Here is a 20595-nt window from a genome sequence, read left to right on the forward strand (position 1 = left end):
CTTTTTAGGATTTTTTTTGGCCTAGAATAAAAACTCCAAACTCAGAGATGTAACTAATCAGAAATATTGTCACCATCAAACAAACTCAATGTTGCAAAGTGACAGAAACCCAGATGCTAGCGGATGAGAGGTTAGACGGTTAAATCATCAACCTAGCAGCCAAGGCAACAAAAAGGGGCAAAACACAACAGAGTAGTCCAAGTTCAGGCCAAATGTCCAATAACAAATCCAATAAACCAGCAACAGTATCAAAAAGGGTAAGGCAAAAGATGTAGTCAAAAACACAATCAAAGATAACAGGGAGAGTAAGTTCCGAAGAAAACAATACCTCACGCTGACTGATTGTCAAGCCCAGGCTTTTGTACTCTGTGCTATAATGATACACAGGTGACATCAGTTAAAAGTCTGGGGACTGTGAGTGCTGATAGGAGCACGAGCCTGAGTCCAGAGTCACAGGATCTCCCAGCGCATTCTGGGAGTTGGAGTTCAATCAATGAGGCCAATGCGTGACACTGAAATTAAACACAAAAATGGAACTAGTAATTAAATACAAATGGCTGTGATGTAACAAAGTGAAAAGATTACCCCCTTAGTAGAAGTAACAGTAATATGATTTGAAAATACTCAATAAAAAAGTAAACATCCATCAGTACTTTACTGAACTATATGTACTGGAGTAAATGCAATCATTTTTTTTTTAAACAATGTGGTTTGCCCCACTACTTTTGGAGCTGTTGCACCACCCCTGATTTACTTGTTAACATTTAACAAAGTAACAAATGGAAATTTTGAGGGATAAAGAGTGATTGGGCAACAGTTCATGTAAGAATGAATTCTGACACATATGAACATAACTAATGTTATAAGTGGATCACCTCTCCATGGATCACCACCTTATCGTGGTGGAGGGGTTTGCGTGCTTGAATGATCCTAGGAGCTATGTTGTCTGGAGCAAAAGCTCCTGGTAGGGTCTCCCATGGCAAACTGGTCCTAGGTGACAGGTCAGACAAAGTGTGATCCATAATAACCCCTATGAAAAGAACAGGATTTGTGTTCCCTGCCCGGAACAGGGTTACCGGGGTCCCACCCTGGACCCAGGCCTGGGGGAGGAGCTCGCCAGCGAGCGTCTGGTGGCCGGGCATTTACTCATGGTGCCCGGCCGGGCCCAGCCCGAAGGAGTTACATGAGTCCCCCCTCCCATCGACCCACCACCAATGGGAGGGGCAGTAGTAGGGGTTTGGTGCTTTGTGGATCGGGCAGTGTCCGAAGGCATGGGCCTTGGCGTTCTGATCCTCGGTTGCTGAAACTGGCTTTTGGAACTTGGAACGTTACCTCACTGGCGGGGAAGGAGCCTGAGTTGGTGCGGGAGGTTGAGAGATACCGGCTAGATATAGTCGGGCTCACCTCAACACACAGCTTGGGCTCTGGGTCCAATCTCCTTGAGAGGGGCTGGACTTTATTCTTTTCTGGAGTTGCCCATGGTGAGAGGCGGCGGGCAGGTGTAGGCTTCCTCATAGCCCCTCGACTCGGTGCCTGTATGTTGGGGTTTTCTCCGGTGGAAAGAGAGGGTAGCTTCCCTACGCCTTCGGGTTGGGGAACGGGTCTTGACTGCTGTCTGTGCTTATGCACCGAACAGCAGTTCAGAGTACCCAGCCTTCTTAGAGTCCTTGGAAAGGGTGCTTGAAAGTGCTCCTCCTGGAGACTCGACTGTCCTACTGGGGGACTTTAACGCTCACGTGGGCAATGACAGTGAGACCTGGAGGGGTGAGCTGTCAACTGATCACCACCTGGTGGTGAGTTGGATCAGGTGGTGGGGGAAGATGCCGGTCAGACCAGGCAAGCCCAAACGTATAGTGAGGGTTTGCTGGGAACGTCTGGCAGAAGAACCTGTCAGATTGATCTTCAACTCACGCCTCCGTCAGAACTTTGACCAGATATCGGGGGAGGTGGGGGACATTGACTCAGAATGGGCCATGTTCCGTTCCTCCATTGTTGAAGCGGCTGACTGTAGCTGTGGCCGTAAGGTAGTTGGTGCCTGTCGGGGCGGTAATCCTTGATCCCGGTGGTGGACACCCCAGGTGAGAGATGCTGTCAAGCTGAAGAAGGAGTCCTACCGGGCATGGTTGGCCTGTGGGACACCAGAGGCAGGTGACAGGTATCGACAGGCCAAGCAATCTGCGGCTTCAGTCGTCGCCAAGGCAAAAACCCGTGTATGGGAGGAGTTTGGTGAGGCCTTGGAAAGTGACTTTAAGTTGGCTCCGAAAAGATTCTGGCAAACCGTCAGGCGACTCAGAAGGGGAAAGCAGTGTGCCACTAGCACTGTATATAGTGGAGATGGTGTGCTGCTGACTTCGACTGAAGACGTCATTGGGCGGTGGAAGGAATAATTTGAGGACCTTCTCAATCCCACCGACACGTTCTCCGGTGAGGAGGCAGAGTCTGGGGACATGGGAATAGGCTTGTCCATTACTGGGGCCGAAGTCGCTAAGGTAGTTAAGAAGCTCCTTGGTGGCAAGGCTCCAGGGGTGGATGAGATCCACCCTGAGTTCCTCAAGGCTCTGGATGTTGTGGGGCTGTCTTGGCTGACACGCCTTTTCAACATTGCGTGGACATCGAGGGCGGTGCCACTGGATTGGCAGACTGGGGTGGTGGTGCCTCTTTTTAAAAAAGGGGACCGGAGGGTGTGTTCCAACTACAGGGGAATCACACTCCTCAGCCTCCCTGGTAAGGTCTATGCAGGGGTACTGGAGAAGAGAGTCCGGCTTATAGTTGAACTTCGGATCCAGGAGGAGCAGTGCGGGTTCCGTCCTGGTCGTGGAACACTGGACCAACTCTTCACCCTCTCCAGGATTCTGGAGGGTTCATGGGAGTTTGCCCAACCAGTCCACATGTGCATTTGTGGATCTGGAGAAGGCATTCAACTGTGTTCCCTGGTGTATTCTGTGGGAGGTGCTTCGGGAGTACGAGGTACATGGCTCTTTGCTACGAGCCATTCAGGCCCTGTACAAACAAAGCAGGAGTTTGGTTCGCATGGCCGGCAGTAAGCAGTACCTCCAAATCCGAGACCATGGTTCTCAGGCGGAAAAGGGTGGAGAGTCCTCTCTGGGTCGGGGATAGGCTCTTGCCTCAAGTGGAGGAGTTCAAGTATCTCGGGGTCTTGTTCACGAGTGATGGTACAAGGGAGCGGGAGATTGACAGGCAGATTGGTGCTGGGTCAGCAGTGATGCAGGCTCTTTACCGGTCTGTTGTGGTAAAGAAAGAGCTGAGCCATAAGGCAAGGCTCTCGATTTACCGGTCGATCTACGTTCCCACCCTCACCTATGGTCATGAGCTGTGGGTAATGACCGAAAGAATAAGATCGCGAATACAAGCGGCCGAAATGAGTTTCCTCCGCAGGGTGTCTGGACTCTCCCTTAGAGATAGGGTGAGAAGTTCGGTCATCCGGGAGGGACTCGGAGTAATGGATGGATGGATGGATGGATGGATAAGTGGACCACAGGAAGAAACATTTCAGAGAAAGAAAGAAATTTAAAACAGAACCAAGCTAAAATAAACACAGGATGCACAAGTACTGTTACAAATATTTACAAAGATGGTTACTGAAGTTAACATTATAACCTCTTACAGCGAAACATGATTTAATGCATACTTTAGTCTTTCATAACAGGGGCTGTGCAGCAGTGTGACTGGATCAGGTGTTTGTTTTTTGTTGCTCAAAGCAAGCAATTATGTGATTATAGAAATGAGAGTTTGATCTCTTTCCATGAAGAGTTTTATTTTGACACCAACAGAGTTGCCCTACTTGTGGGAACAGCTGCTGGCAGTTTCACAATACATATAAATACATCCCAAACTAAATTTAGCATTCAGCCATTATTCAACATAATCTATTAAGCTATATTAACTACAACAATGCAATAATTAACTAATACACTGAAATAATAATTAAAATAACACTACATGTGCACAGTGAAACAAATCTTTTGTCAATGCTGATTGCCATTGGAAAAAACCTTGATATGGACAAATTCCTTTGACTCATTTAGCTGTGTAATTTAGAGTAAAAATACAAATACATGATAAAACTGAGTGAATACTTAATTTACTGTTCTTTTAAAAAAGGCAACACTATTAACTGCCATAAAATTTAGCATTAAATGAAAGCAAATCAGTATTTACAATAAGGTGTTCAAAGGAATAAAGTGATAATAAATTGAATCACATTATTTTGTGTACGTAATTGTGATTAACTGCATTTGTCTTGTTTGCTCAAATCTGACTATAAAGAATTGTCACAATTGGCCCCTCCTAGTTCTGTCCATGTGTTCCTCTTGTGTGCTTTTTTGTTTTGATCCCAGTCCGGCCCCTTGTTTGGTTACTCCGCCCCTGATTGTTTCCACCTGTGTCTTGTGATCCCTTGTTAGCCCTTGTGTATTTAAGCTCTGTGTTTGCCCTGGACTGGGCTGGTCTTTGTTTGCATGTACTGTTTGATTGTGCTGGTTGTTTTATGTTTATGCTGTTTGGAGTTCTGTGTTCATCATGTCTGTCCCTCCTGCTCTTCGTGTCAGCTATATGAAACTGGACCGTTTTGACCATGACCCTGGGTTTGCCCATAATAAAAGTCGCTTATCTCAGCACATGCGTCCGCCTCATTGCTCCCCACTGTTACAAGAATACATTTTTTACTTAAAAAGCAGCCCATTAATATGTGGACAAAAAGTTATTAAAATGTATTTATGACTTTGATTAATGAAATAATATTAATTTCAACTGTGTGAGTGCTAGGTTTACATGAACCTGAACATAAAAAACACCTTTTCATTAACAATGTCAATTGAGAAGGTGTCTATCTTAAACTCTCATCCCTAAATTTCAACTTACAAACTTATGTTTTTTATATATATTTTTAATGTTCTTTTAAATGTGTCCCAAAGTCTGGGAATCAGTGTATAACCTTAAGAACTGTCACTACAAAAACACATATTTTCTGCAATTACATAAACTCTATTTAAGTTATAATGAAATAATATGGTGATTATATGTGTGTACGACCTTTCAAAGCTGTGTTTGCTAGGCCTGTACTGGCTAGCTTTTTTGAGTTATGCTCAAAATTTGCTAAAATGATCACTTCCTCCCCGGCCGGGTGACCGGGGTCCTCTCTGTGTGGAGTTTGCATGTTCTCCCTGTGTCTGTGTGGGTTTCCTCCGGGTTCTCCGGTTTCCTCCCACTGTCCAAAGACATGCGGTCAGGCCAATTGGATATGCTAAATTGCCCCTAGGTGTGAGTGTGTGAGTGACTGTCTGTGTCTGTCTGTCTGCCCTGCGATGGACTGGCGACCTGTCCAGGATGTATCCTTCCTTCCGCCCGATGACTGCTGGGATAGGCTCCAGCACCCCCCGCGACCCTGACGGAGAAGCGGCTTGGAAAATGGATGGATGGATGGATGGATGATCACTTCCAAAACAATAACATTTGGTAAAGTTTTGGTAGAGTTATGATTGTTTTGTAAGTGACAAATGAGAATGTTTATTTATTTATTTATTTATTTTTAGTAAAATAAGCATAAATAAGGTATAGGGTCACTCAAAGCAAAAGGATTTTAGTCTAAAGTCCAAGCCAGTTAAAAATCCAAAATGCATTTCAAAGTCTGACATTGGACTAATTCAGCAGAATGATGCATAATACATGTGGTTGATGGTTCCAGCTCCTCTGCAACTGTAGCCTCTTGCTCTTGTTTATAGAGCTCATGGATGCATGTTACAGTGGAGTCTCTCTTGGGGAACTGCGGTGTTCCACTTTGCTGTTGCTTTTGTTAGTTTGCTACTTGCTGATTTATCTGCAGGTCTCCCACAGGCACTGTCCAACTTAGTCACTTAGTCTGGTTTGAAGGTCACATTAGGCTTTAAACTAATAAAAACTGCAGCATTATGGAAAATGAAATGTCCCTTGTTTTTATAACAAGACTTTGATGTAATATGTAAAATAAATAAATAAATAAAAATGAACAAAAATGCCCTTTAAAAAATTCAAAATGAACTATTTGCTCCTTACAATCTATATATACAGTCCATACAATCTATACATCGAAACTAAGCTCTGTTTTGAATTGTTTTGTAAACAGCACCTTTAGAAAGAAAGATTTTTTTTAAGTTGACAACACACAAATGAATAATACAAGAAAATTGTATTTTTTTCTTGTATAATACAAAACAAAATTCCCAAAAAAATCTTCAGGAATGTGTAAAATGTGCTAAGATAAATATTCAATAATACTGCACTGAACTATGTATTTTACTCTACTTAAACAAGTGAATGTATGCATATGAGAAAGAGTCTGTGAGGGATAGTAAGCCTGTCTTACACACATCCCTTCTCCTTCTAGGTCATGGGGGGTGCTGGAGCCTATTCCAGCTGTCATCAGGTAAAAGGCAGGATACATCTGGACAGGTCACCAGTCCATCGCAGGGCATACACACAGGCAAATATATTCACTTTAATTTAGCATGTCCAATTGACCTGACTGCATGTCTTTGGACTGTGGGAGGAAACCGGAGAACCCGGAGGAAACTCACACAGACACGGGGAGCATGTGCAAGGACCCTAGTCGCCCGGCCGGGGAATCGAACCCATGCCCTTTTCGCTATGAGGCGATAGCTCTACCCACTGCGCCAGTGCACCGCCCGAGCCTGTCCTATTACTATGTAAGACTAATGGATTATAAAGCTAAATAAAGATGTGAAGAATATCTTCGTACTCAAACATTCACAAACACACACACACACACACACACACACACACACACACACACACACACACACACTACCACTCAAACACGTACACATGACAGACAGTCCAGCAATGTACTGAACGCTGACTTGATTGAATCAATAAAATAAAAATAAACCAGGTATGGCTATGGCTCAGGTATGGCTTGTTATCCCTGTTTGTATTTTCCCATTTGAACTAAACTTAATTATTCATAAATTTTAAACCTCTGGGTGACAGTAGATTTGTAGGCCCACTTAAAATCTTTGTGTGGCTGTATTTACCATAAACTACAAAATATCATAATTCAAAATGTAAAGGTGCTATTTATATTTTAGAATTAGAGAGGCTGTTTTATTACTGTGCCTTTAACACACACACACACACACACACACACACACACACACACACACATACATATATATATATATATATATATATCTTCTTCTTTCGGCTGCTACCTTTAGGGGTCGCCACAGTGGATCATCTGCCTCCATCTTGCCCTATCCACTGCCTCCTCTACTTTCACACCAACCATCTCCATGTCCACCTTCACTACATCCATAAACCTTCTCTGAGGTCTACCTCTTCTCTTTTTACCCGGCAGCTCCATCTCCAACATTCTTTGACCAATATATCCACTATTCCTCCTTAACACATGTCCAAATCATCTCAACCTGGCTTCTCTGGCTTTATCTCCAAACTGCTCCACCTTCACTGTCCCTCTGATCTGCTCATTTCTAATCTTATCCATCCTTGTCACTCCCAACGAAAATCTCAGCATCTTCATCTCCGCCACCTCCAGCTCAGCCTCCTGTCTTTTAGACAGAGCCACAGTCTCCAAACCATACATCATAGCAGGACGCACTACTGTCTTGTAAACCTTCCCTTTCACTCTTGCTGCTATCCTTCTGTCACACATCAGCCCTGACACCCGTCTCCACCCAATCCATCCTGCCTGCACCCTCTTCTTCACCTCTTTTCTACATTGTACATTGCTCTGGATGGTTGACCCAAGATATTTGAAGTCATCCACCTTTACAACCTCTACTCCTTGCATCTTCACCTTTCCACCTGCCTCCCTCTCATTCAGGCACATGTATTCCGTCTTATCTCTACTGACCTTCATTCCTCTCCTCTCCAGTGCAAACCTCCACCTCTCCAGATTATATATATATATATATATGAGCTCTGTCCTGATGTCCTGATTGGCTTGAGTTGTGACTGAAATGCTCTTTATAACTTCAACATGAATGGGCAGGTCTAAACTGCTTTTGAAAATGGTAGTAAGTTTAATTCACATTCAAGTTGCCCTTAAGCACCTGCCTCCCAGAGGGTCTGTGCACTGGCCTGATTTGATGGACATACAAGCTCATTACAATTTAGTGTGATTGACCACTGGAACAGTGTCTGTGTTTTCCTGTCTGTGTGATTTTGGCTAGGTGAAATCGATGACAGCCAGCAATTAACATTCAGTGTTTGGTCATGGGGCAACAAAAGCAGTACATGAGCGCAGGGGAGGGGATGATTTAACATTGAAATGCATCGGCATGAGACACAGACCAGCTCTGAAATCAGAGACAACAAGAGGTTGAGAGAGATACAAATAGACAGTGAGAGACATGCCAGAGGTCTCTGGGACATGCAGGCTGTACTGGAGAAAAAGCCTGATGTTTGTATGTGTGTGACAGAGTGACAGAGCAAAGCTTAAGGATTAATGGCACTGAGCCAGCATAATGGTTCAACAGTGGGTCATGGTAAATGTCACAATGGGATGACTAATAGGCCAAAACAGAGACAGTAATATTAACAGACAAAACATTACAGTCAAGAGGGACCACAATTTTTTAAGGCAACCTGAACTTTTTCATCTCTTTAGCTCCCTGGTCATATTTAACATATTTCATGATTCATAAAAGACAAAATTGCCATTTGAGATTTGATCCATTTTCTGTACACCAGCCAATATAATCACGTTGTTAGAAATATGCCACAGTATGTAAGGGAAATGTGTTATGATTGATTCTGAATGACACTGACTTTTTAACTTGTTATCAAAACTAGTTTAACTTATTTCAGAACTTCAAATCATCTAAAAATGTTACAGTGGTTTATTGTATTATCTTGGGGGGGTCCTAAAAGTGTTGTGACATAAAGGATTTGCATCATTTTGTGCTGCGTTATGTCATCTTGTCCTGCGTTATAACATTAAAATTAGTTTTGTTGAAATTTAGTTCACTTACATGTTACTAAGATAAGTTAATGCAGTACACAGTTTTCAAGCTATCCTTCACTAAATGTCACACCATCTCTCTACCAATTGCAAAATATTAAACAGTGCTGCTAACCAGGAGAGAGGAGCTGTTTAGCATTAGCTTAGCTAGCATGATAACAGCTCTGCTTACCATTAGATTCTGGCTAACTATAGCACTGACACCGTTAAGATGACAGTGATTCAAGTCAAGCAACTGGTGTTGAAAGGACAGAAAGGCCAAATGAAACCTGTTCTGTTCTGTTTGGATGTTTAGCCTGACCAGCTAACTTAACATCAGTTAGTGAGACTACACACCCAAACAGCTCCACACCGCACTGCAGGTTTGATTCTGACTCACTGGTACTCTGCTGAAATTAGTTTAGAGCAAAAGTCAAGTGCGTGATGTTGAAGTGAAAGGCGAAATTAAACCCCTTTTGTGTTGTTTGGTACTACAGCATTTAATTTAAGCGAACGATAACTTAGTTAGCTGGGCAACATGCCATGCAGGCTTAGTTCCAGCTAGTTATTAATAATAGGACACCTGTTTAGAGGATATCTGTGAGCACGAAGTCGAGTGACTGGTGTCAAAGCCAAAATCAAACATGTCCTGTGTTCTGTGATTGAGTGTGTACCTCTTAGCTGTTGCTGAGTGACTTTCAAGCTTAGTTTTTTCCTCTCTTATTTTTCTACTTCTTTTATCAGCTCCACCTACTGGTGTGCTCTCACACCACCAGTCAGTGACCTCATCTAAAATATAACTTATATACTGTTATACTGCGCAATCCTACTGTTGCCCCTTTCATTTAGAGCTAGCATCTCAGTATTAATTGGTTGTGCTATTGGGACAATATCATCATAAAATGATCAGATATTAGAGAGAAAAAAAATAAATAAATAAAAACATTCAGATTTCACTTAAACCCTAGGATTACACGCGTGCATTATCCTAGATTACATTGATAACCTAAAATCACATTCTGGGTTGGTCAGAGATGGATCTTGACTGCAACACAAGCATAAATAGAATGTATTTTTGTTACGATTTGCATGAGCAGAAATGCACCTGCTGAGTGCTGACTTGCAGGTGAGATTATAAACAAAGACAGTAAAGATTGAGGATATAAGAGACTAAAGTTAGCCACAAACTAAGAGCCTTCATGCACTCTGAGCTTTCATGCACTCTGAGCCTTCATGCAGGACAATGAAAGATTCCAGGCCAAGCTTGTCCACTCATATCATATCATATACGAAAGTACAATCGGATCTCATTTGGTCATTTTAGTTAAAAGCACAAACAGAATTCTGCCAAATACATTTGAGACACAAAACACCAACTTAAGGCAAGGTGTAAACAGGCACACTTGTGTGATGTGATGTAGTTTGCTGTGTAGTTCTTCTTGTGAGGTAGTCGAGTGTTTGGTTAATTTGAGCATGACAGCTTACTATTAGATGCTAATCATTAAGTGAAGGGGTGAAATGACCTCAAAATAGCTTATTTTCAAGCTTTTTAGCTTTTAAAGAAAATAGCGGTTGTGTATCAGACTATACTCATGGGTTCAGTAGGTTATGTGGCATCTCTCTGTCCAAATCTGCATGCCCTTAGTGAGCATAGTTAAAATTTACAAGTATCTAGAACTGGAGCTTTCAGTGAGCTATCATGTTTTCTATCACTATTCATCCAGTTCAGTCATGTGTCCTTTTTCCTGCAGTAACCACATTAATGACCATCTCCTGCTGTGTGGAAGAATTATCCTGGAGAACTAAAAGATAGTGAAACTCAGTTCATGAAAAAAGTAGGAATTTGGTCAAGAAACAAAATTAATTGTTTTTGATTCACATGTAGTTCACTGTAGCTACTGATTTACTGTCTTTCCCCGTTTAGGTTCTGACATGAACACTAACATTACTGTTATGTCAATAAAAGTTTTCCATGACTCTTTATGTTACACACTAGCCTGCTGCTTTAAATCTCTATGAATAAATGTATCTGCTAAAAACATAAATGGAATGTTTACAGGCATAAATTCATGTGCTTTATAAAAGCCTTAACATTAGTAATTATTAAAAGTAGCAGCTGGCGCTGATATTTTAGCGCTGTCTGGATGCTCTATGAGATTCAATAATCTATATTAAAAAAAGAAAAGAAAAAAAAGATGTTTTATCCTCAGTTTCCAACCATAAGTGATATGAGCTAGTGAACTGTTTGGACCGGCCACAGGGTTATGTCTGTGGTGATGGCGCTTATCAGTTTGATTAGTTTGGACACCTTTTCCACAGTTAACATCATGGATCACACTTTAGTAACTAAACAATGTTGGCTCGTTTACACAGGAATACCGTAACACTTCTAATTTCTGGTTTCTGTTGGCTGCTCTCGCCTTAACTTGTACAGCATATAGAACATTATTTGAATCTCCTGGTCACAAGAACAGCAGCACAGTCACATAGTGATGGCACATGAGATGAATATAAAAGAAGCATTTGTTAGACCATTTTCTTGACATTTCAAAATAAACGCAACAACAGCATTAGGAAACCATGTTATTAAAAGTGAAGAGTTGATTACAAGGCAGAAACAGCCACTTTTAATGGGAAAAATCAGTTCTTACTGGTGGTGTTGTATCGCACTCCATAGAGAAGTTCAGGACAGGGGCGTGACACCATTTCTCCTGCCATACTGCGAGGCCAGCAGGTACCAATGCCATCAATGGATGTTCTGCAAAATATACCTGGCGCACAAACACACAAGCATTAAGGGATTATGCATATGTCATCATGGCAGAAAACAGATGGTAAGAGAGAACAGCTATAAAGTTTGACCATGACACTCACCTGAGCTATTGCTGTCTGTCTGATTAGAAAGGTCCAAAGAGTTCACTGCAGATGCACAGAGAGATAACAGCAGAATGGAAGTAAAAAAGGAAGAAAACGATGGTTAGAAATCAGTACTTGTGATATATTGTATAAGATTGGTATAAATACATTAAATGTACAGTTAAACCTGTAGTCAGCTGGGTATGCAATTATTAAACCGTATTAGTTGAGCAATATAGAACAGAGATAGAAACACATAAATCAACAGCCAATATGCCACATCATTCATAAGAACACTGGCAGAGTCTAACTATATTTAGCTTTTTTACCTTCGCCTGTAATTATTGAGCTATTAAAATTAACCTCTTCAACTTCTTAAGACCACTGGTGGTTCCAAAATGCACTTCGTCATATTCTTTCATATTTCATAAGCTACATTCAAAAGGTGGGTGTCACATGAGAGCTGTAACTGTCTTCTTTCCATGTCAAATAGATGGGTAATGTAATTTTAAACCCTTCTAATAGAAGCTGAACTCACATTGTTTTGTCTACTGAAAATTGACCTATTTTTTCACAAATCTGGGCTATAAACTATAAACAGATGGTGTCTCTTCACTGATCTGCTCTTTAAAAATTATTTTTATAAAATAATACAAAGAGGGTCTAAGATTTTTGGCTTTGTAAGCATATAGTAATATGTGTGGTCAGAAAACACAGTTAATTTGAAGGGAGCTTTTACAAAAAAAAAAATACATTTATTTTATGCAGTTACTGCATAATTTGCTTTACGATTTCGTCATGCAAATTCAGATGGAAAAAACTAAATGGACTGGAGAATAAAGGCTGTCAGAATAATTTACTGATTATTTTGAGAATGAATCAAGTCATCTTTGGGCTTATGTGAACAATTCCAATAACAATAGCTATGCAGGACTTTTCAAAGATTCTAAAATGCTTTACTGAAAAAGATAAAAAAGAAGCCTTTGAAGATTCTACGTGACAAAATCTTCATAAAAATATACCCATTGGGCTTTATATTATACTGTAAGAGAGACCAGTACAAAAATGTCAAATATGCATCATCAGGGTATCAGCTAATTCAATTTAAAGTTGTTTAAGTCATTTTTATTGGCACTTTGAGAAATCATTACGAATGTACAATGATATCAGAATCATATTAGTATTGGCAGATATTTTAAAAAAAAGCAAGTCAAACAAATGCTTAGAATTGACCAAAACTTCCAATCAATTATGTATTTATTTAAATCCAGAACACTAGAATATTTAGCCATCGCTGGGCTATTATGCAAAAATATCTTTAGGTTATTCATTTTATTGTATTTTTAACCCTTGAGAAAAAAGTGCTACATTTCTCTGTAATGTTAATCCACACAGATTTAGTGGTAAATATTGCATTTTATAAATGTTTATATATCAATAACTGTATATATCAGTATTGACATCAGCAGACATGTACATGAATTGATTTTCATACCAGCCCAGAATTCACGTATCAGTACATTCCTAGAAATCTTTAAGCCAGTCATTTCACGAACTTGCCGTGACCCCATATATTATTATATAGCAGTAACTAATACACAAATTTCATAAGCAGCCTAAGAGCCATCTACGATAAAACTATGATAACGCTAATTTCTGTTTTCCAATCCGCACACTGGGCATTTCAGTATTATACCAGCACCAACCCAACTACATACACAGGATTTAATAGGCCAGCTCCACTCAGATATCACAGGACAAGGCAACAAACCAACAACAGGTCTCTGCCAGGCCTCCTGAGCATAAAACAAAACTCTTAGACAAATATATGCTTTTCATCTGGCATATTTATTCATAGGGAGTGAGTGTCTTTCGCTGAGACTTGGGTCATGATTTTTTTTACCCCCTCCAGCAGGAGGTCTAAATTTGACTGGCAATGACTGACACGTCTCAGAGGGTTTTGGAGCATCATCTACAGTGAATCATAGTGAACAGGCAGCACAAACAGCCGTGCAATGTGTATGCATCTTAATGTAGCTGGGGACACAGCTACATAACCTGGCCAAATCTAGAACTAAAAATGCACACTCTCTCACACACACACATCCTGTGACATACATGAACGGTTCCCGCTAGCCAGCATAAGCACTGCCTCACAGGTGAGATCAGCTGACACCCTCATGACCAAAAAACACAAGACAGGCAGTACCTGAAGAAGAGAACAAGAGAGAGAGACATTAATAAGCTGGTGTCTCAGCTATTAGCTGTTAACCTGTTACTGTTTACTAAAGAGAATCACATCCATTTGTTCAACTGTAACTGGTTCAATTGGGAATATTAGAGCCAGGCACTGTTTTGCACTAAAACAGCAATTTTACTGACAAAGCAACTATGATAAAGTAAATATGTAAGTATTTGTCAATACTGAGTACTGACCCAATCATACTCAGGGGCCTGATGGGGTGGACAAAATGATGACAATATCACACCACCACTGCACTAAGCCTGGGTATTGTTCAAAATGTTTTGATATTGATACCAACAGCAGTAGGATTTTTCTCATAAACAGGACAAATACTGGGACCCAACTAGAAAAAAAATCATATTAAAAAGCAATTTTTAAGTTTCCTTTTTGTTGGATACAAAAAAACCAATGCATGGTTGGATAATTAAAAATAAACCTGAGTGGTTTCTTTGATGTTAAATAGATCTTTAGTAACGTTTTGTAATTTAAGTGAGTGAATTCCCACCAGTGAGTGAACATTATATATGTTTTTTTGATATACCGTTACTGGTCTAAGTATTTTAAAGCTAATCATTAAAATGTAAATGTTTTGCAAACACAAACACTATACAATGTTCAGCCACACACTGACAGCCGCTGAGGTTTTTCTTTTTACTTGTGCCACAAAACATTTTGTAAAAAAAAAAAAAAAAAAAAAAAAAAAATATATATATATATATATATATATATATATATATATATATATATTTATATAATATAAAATATATATATTAGTAATGTGGAACACATATGTGCACACAAATGCCAAAAAAGAATTTAGAATAGTAGAAGTAAGTCATCAAATATTCTGCTGTACCATGTAGTTATAAATTACAAATGATTTTTTAAATTTTATTAATTTTTTTTATGAGCACGATGCTTTTTAACACATATTGCTCAAATACTCAAATACATGTGGACATATTTTGAGGCGATTCCACGATATCATATGGTCGAAACATTTTTTTTGATACCTCCTTTCAAATATCAAAGCTGAAATGGGTGTGGCTTAATCCAGAAATGAGTGTGAGATAGAAGCTAAAATGTTTGTTTTTACTGACTGCCACGCCGAGTAATTGCTCTCCAAAGTTGGAATCAGCTGCCTCACATAAGCTTTTTCCTGTGCCAGTGACAAATAAGCACTTTCTTTTTAGACTTTCCATTCATTTATTTATTTAGAGGGTTAACCTAAGAATTCATACATTGTTGTTACTGAGTTTAGTGACTAAATATTAGCTTTTGTCTTAAGGATTGAACAGTACCTTTTTTGTTTTGCTTTGACACATGACAGCAATGATCTTCCTCACTGAGGGTGCTGGAACAAAACCCGAGCCAGTGGGTATACTTAGTTTAAGCAACTCTCTTTGAGGCGAATGCTAGTTCTGTTATCACAGAGATTGTTTAACACCTTACAGATAGGGAGATTCCTCACTTAGGGTACTGGAAAAACATGAGTAATATATTGTATTATTTATTATGCCTTTTCTTACATAAAGTCAGAAACACTGATATTAATAACATGCATCAATTTGAAAGCCATTCAGTCTATTTTTCAGTCCAGATTTTGGAACAAGCATGCTTAATGTTTATTGGCTCATGGACTGGTACTGAAATGAATACAGTTCTCTGACTATATGATGAGCATCTTCTAGAGTTTCCTGAATACAAAGAATACAGAGTTTGCACCGTATCTTCAGCATGTGGTGGTAGTATGAGGGAAGACTGATTGAGGCAGGGGGAGAACTTTGTCTGATGCTCTGGGTGGCTTCTGTCTGTAACTAAAGGTTGGACCCACCCCCATAGCTATTGTAGGACTCACATAGGACTGTAAAACAAGGTGATGCGGTAGCAGTAGAGATTGCGAAACCTTCGTCATGGGAATAGACCACTGTAGCCATGTTGTCATTTTGCAGTGCTGTTATGCCCATATTAGGAACTCCGGGTCTAAGCTTCATTTCACTATGGGCAGAATGAATAGGGTTTTCGAAAAATCACCTCTATCGCATCCTGTGTTAAATACAAATGTTCAGAATCCCATATGTTTTGTCCTGTGAACATTCTTCTCTTGAATATCACTGGATCCTCTGAATTATGAGGTTGTTAAAGAGTTGAAATATGAATATTGCTACATACTGAGCTAAAGCTTCAGTCTCTCCATAGAGAAATGGGGCTTAGCCCCGGAGTTCCTAATATAGGCATAATGAGGACTACAGAATGACGCACGACTACAGTGGTCTAAGGAAGCTGAAGATGGGAATTTATTGTTCATGAGATTACAAGAAGGAGGGGTTTCAGGCATGTTCCTCTCCCAAATTTTAGTTATTACAAAAGTACATTCAGTACAATTACACCGAGCCAATAAACAACAACCACCCATGTATATTAACTGCACGAACAAGCCGGGATGCCCCTGCATTGGAGCGATGAGGTAGGCACAGGACAGCTGTCACAACGTTTAACCTCCTTTTGCAACTTCTGGGTATATGCTCCTACACCCCTTCATGCGTCTGGCAGAAAACGTAGATGACTTCCAGCACTGCATGTAATGCAATCAATTACACATATGTCAAGGTATGTAGTGTATTTTTTTGGTTCAGGTTGCTTCATCCTAATGGGAGTTATGACAGAATATTCAGGGCCTCTTTCGAGTGAAACTCGCTGTATAATAAAAGTATAATAATATAAAAAAAACATTTTTAATATAATACAATAACATCATGACACATTGTAAACTGTGAAAATGTCTTCAATTACCACAGTGTCATGTTTTTGCCACATTGCCCATCCTTAGTACCAAACATTACCTCCAAGCCAAACCCTTCATTTTTAAGTCCCGATTCAAAAAAGCTCTCTTTCTACACATTTCCAGTGCCTCTGACCAAAATAAAACCAAAGCCACACTCTCTTTCTATCAACTTTTCCAGTGCTTATGCAAAATAAAGCCAAATAAATGCTCTCCTTCTACACATCCCCAGAGCCTCATACTGATGTTGTGTCTGGGTGTTGTGATTCCATCATGACAGCCTCATTCCAGGGATTTGGCCATTAGCTGAGGCTCTGGAAAGCTCCATTATTCCCATCCAGCTAATCTCAGATTAGGGAGACCCACATGGCGAAGCCTGGCTCTAAAACGGGCTCCTAATCCTTCCTAATCTGAAAGGCACAGGCGAAAATGGCAGGCGGTGGAAAAACTTCAGTGTGAAAGTTTCTGTAGTGTTACGTGCGCTGTGCTCTTTTAATCCCAATCCAAATCCTCAGCAAGCCAAGAAGTCACTGAGCTGGAGGGCAGCCAGAGTCAAAACTTCATATTGATCAATAGCTGACTAATCTCATTTGATGTCTACACAAGTAATGACAAGTTTAATAGAAATACCTAATTCATCATACTGGGAATGCTTTAGGAATGCACACTCACAGTCAACTGTGAATTATGGCTTTTTGGATTTTCATTGTTTTCACACTGAAAGTACAGACATCAATAACTTTCACTCAGAAGCTGTAAAAAGTCTGTACTGTTGTGTTGTATTACATAATGTACTTAGATCACAGAAAACCAAATTTTGTTTTTATGTAGTACGTAAACATTGCTGAAGTTTCAAAACGTGCTGTTCATCCCTCGATTCATACAGTCCATATATAGTAAGTAAACATCTGCTAATTCAGCCTACAACCACGTAACAGAAAAACCAACAGGCTATAGCATATTTTACCCTCTTTATCCATATTTTAAACAGGGAAACAACAGATTTTTCAAAATCTCTACATAATTAAATGGCTGAGATGTAAACAAAGTCATTCAGAGTGGTTTGATGAGTTCTAGAGAAACCTGGTGACTCAGAGTTGTTCACAGTGGTGGTGGTGATAGGAACCAGACATCTGAAGAGTTCAATGACTCTACAAGATGCCTCACCGAAAGTTATTACATGAAATGGTTACCAATTTTCTGCCTGATGCCTGAGATATTGTTTTATGGTAGTTCTGAGATAAGATTTTGGCCAAAAACATATTTATAACCCATTCATAGTAGATAGACACATGCAGGAATAAATAATACCCCAAAAACATTTTTTTTAGATTTACCACCATTTGACCTGTATATTCATCACGTACAAAAATCAGAAGACGTGCAGGTTTGCTAATCATTTTGGATAGTAAATAAAATGACTATATTTGTGTTGCAGACATTGTGACTCTTCGTCGGCAAGTTGCTCTACAATGAACCATTTCACGTTAAACTATTTGGGATGACTTTGTTTACATCTCAGAAACGGATTTATACAGTTTCTGCAAATGCTGTGCAATTTTGAAAAATCGTTGGAATTCCCCTTTACGAATACATCTGTTAACTCTTAAAATAACCGGGTTAAAGACTGTGTGCATTATTTTGACCAAAATTTTTGCTGGATTGTGTGGATGTTTTGATTTATCAAAAGCCTGAAGAAACTCATCAGAAATAGTTGGTTGGTCTAGAAGGTTAGAGAGCTTTGTGGAATATTGTGGCCATAACAATTAAAATGAAAATACATGATATATTATGCAGCCCTCGTGTATATGATTCTGGATTGTACTAATATTTCCTTCTAAAACTTCATCCTGGGGTTTCACAAAGTCAGCTGGAGTTGCAAGCTGTCAAAACCTCCACTAATGCGTTCATATCTGTGGAATTATTGTGAGCGAGGAGGTGATGGTGTGCTTTACCAATTTAAGACTTGCTGGCTGTTTCAGTGGAGATTTGGGGTTTAATGGCTAACAGTTCGGCTTTAAGGGGAATTTCAATGATTTTTCAAAATTTCTGCGTAATGTAAAAAACTATGCCATTCAGAGCGTTGAACTTTGACATGGTGCACTGTAGAGAAACTTATCAACCCAGAATTCTTTAAAGTGCTGTTGATGTCCACAACACATAGCCATTTTATTCATTCACTATCCAAAATGACCAGTAAGCCTATGCGTCTTCTGAGTTTTCATAGGTAATGTTGCCAAAGGTAAAGTAGAGGTAAATCTGAAAAACATCTTTGGATACTATCTAGACCAAAACCTTATTTCTACAACTACCATGAAAATGTTTCAGGCCTCAGGCAACTTCCTCACAACAGTGTCATGTAATAACTTTCTGTATATGAAATATACCTTTACAATGTCTTTTGCAGCATTAAAACTCTTCAGATGTCTGGTTCCTATCACATCCACTGTGAACAACTCTGACTTATTTATGCAGAAATCTTGGGAAAACCCCTTTAACAGATTAAGACTCAAATAAGAATTAGATACTAGACAATATACATAAGTCATATTTCTGTAAATATGCTACAAAATCGCATTTGAACAAAGTTAAGATACAGAGATTAAAATAAGAACTACTTTTTTTCACATTTAGTCCCTGATTGCTTTCTTTGTGAATTTCATTTCATGCTGTTCTGTAGGTTTAGCAACTGACCTGCTTCGCTTTTGCTTACACAGCTTACTACCGAGCTTTAGCATTATTTTAGACCGAACAGACCCCAAAAGAGGAAAAACACAGCATAATAATCTACAGTTTCTGAAGATGCTGGATGTACCACGATGTTCCACTGCGGTTCTTCAGGAACACTCAGTACTTGTGCTGAAAAGCGTTTTTTTAACCTGATGAGGTTTTTACTGCCACATAAATGATTTTATTAGCTACGTTTTTGTATGAATATCTCAACTGAAGACAGGTCTAGGCTCTTCTACGCACCTTTAACAGGCAGATACACATTTTCTTTCTCCTTTCTCAACACGTAGGCTCGTCCATGAGTTCGGCTGCTAAATGAAAATCTCCGGTCGAGCGAACAGACCTGCAGATAATTCACTTTGGCGAAGGACAGACAGTCTCCGTTAACGCAGGTCTCACATGTTTGCTCAGAAAGCAGATCTTTCCCAAATGTAAATAAAGTCCCATTATCATTTAGACCTCGCTTCCATCGCTGTTTTACTCAGCTCCCAGGAAAATCCACCAGCATCTGGTAATCCAAAGGAAAAACCACACAGGTAACAACAGCAGCCAAGCAGGCTAATTTCGGAGAGTGAATCAAAATCTGAGGTAGAACATCCAAAACTCTGCCTGAGAGTGGAGAAAAGTCCTGTAACGCTCTTGGCTGTGTCTGCTGGAGTGTAATGTCTGCAGGTTAAGTTTCTTCATTCAGTTTGTTAACGGCCACGGCGAGTCCAACCGCTCCGTTGCTAAGCCGACAACGTTCTTGTCAATCACAGCTGGATAACTGATTTTAATTGGCCCCCAGCTGCGCTTAGACGTTGACGTCAACGTGAACGTAGAGAAAAAAACGCTCCTTTTATAACCCACACATATTGCGGCAAGACCCGCCTCCACCGCTCGGATTGGCTCAGAGGAAACGCGCGTCCAGCGCTGCGATTGGTTAACCCTCTATATTAAAGCGCATTCCGCCAATAATAGTAGTAGTGGTAATAGTAGTAATAACAATTATTATTATTATTATTG

The 20595-nt window shown here is 40.0% G+C and overlaps 1 protein-coding gene across 1 annotated transcript in view; it reads right to left on the reverse strand.

The window, feature by feature from the left end:
• Window positions 1-20359, reverse strand: part of LOC108429163 (corticotropin-releasing factor receptor 1-like) — a 38175-nt gene extending 17816 nt beyond the window's left edge. Inside the window, exons 1-4 of the mRNA XM_017700711.2 lie at window positions 19834-20359; window positions 13952-14042; window positions 11852-11896; window positions 11629-11748 (exon numbers count right to left, since the gene is read on the reverse strand). Coding sequence (XP_017556200.2) covers window positions 11629-11748; window positions 11852-11896; window positions 13952-14042; window positions 19834-19854 — 277 coding nt within the window. The 5' untranslated portion in view covers window positions 19855-20359. The remainder of the gene's footprint in view (window positions 1-11628; window positions 11749-11851; window positions 11897-13951; window positions 14043-19833) is intronic.
• Between the last annotated feature and the right edge of the window lie 236 nt (window positions 20360-20595).

Source organism: Pygocentrus nattereri, chromosome 3 (genome assembly GCF_015220715.1).
Source record: "Pygocentrus nattereri isolate fPygNat1 chromosome 3, fPygNat1.pri, whole genome shotgun sequence".
Lineage (NCBI taxonomy): Eukaryota > Metazoa > Chordata > Actinopteri > Characiformes > Serrasalmidae > Pygocentrus > Pygocentrus nattereri.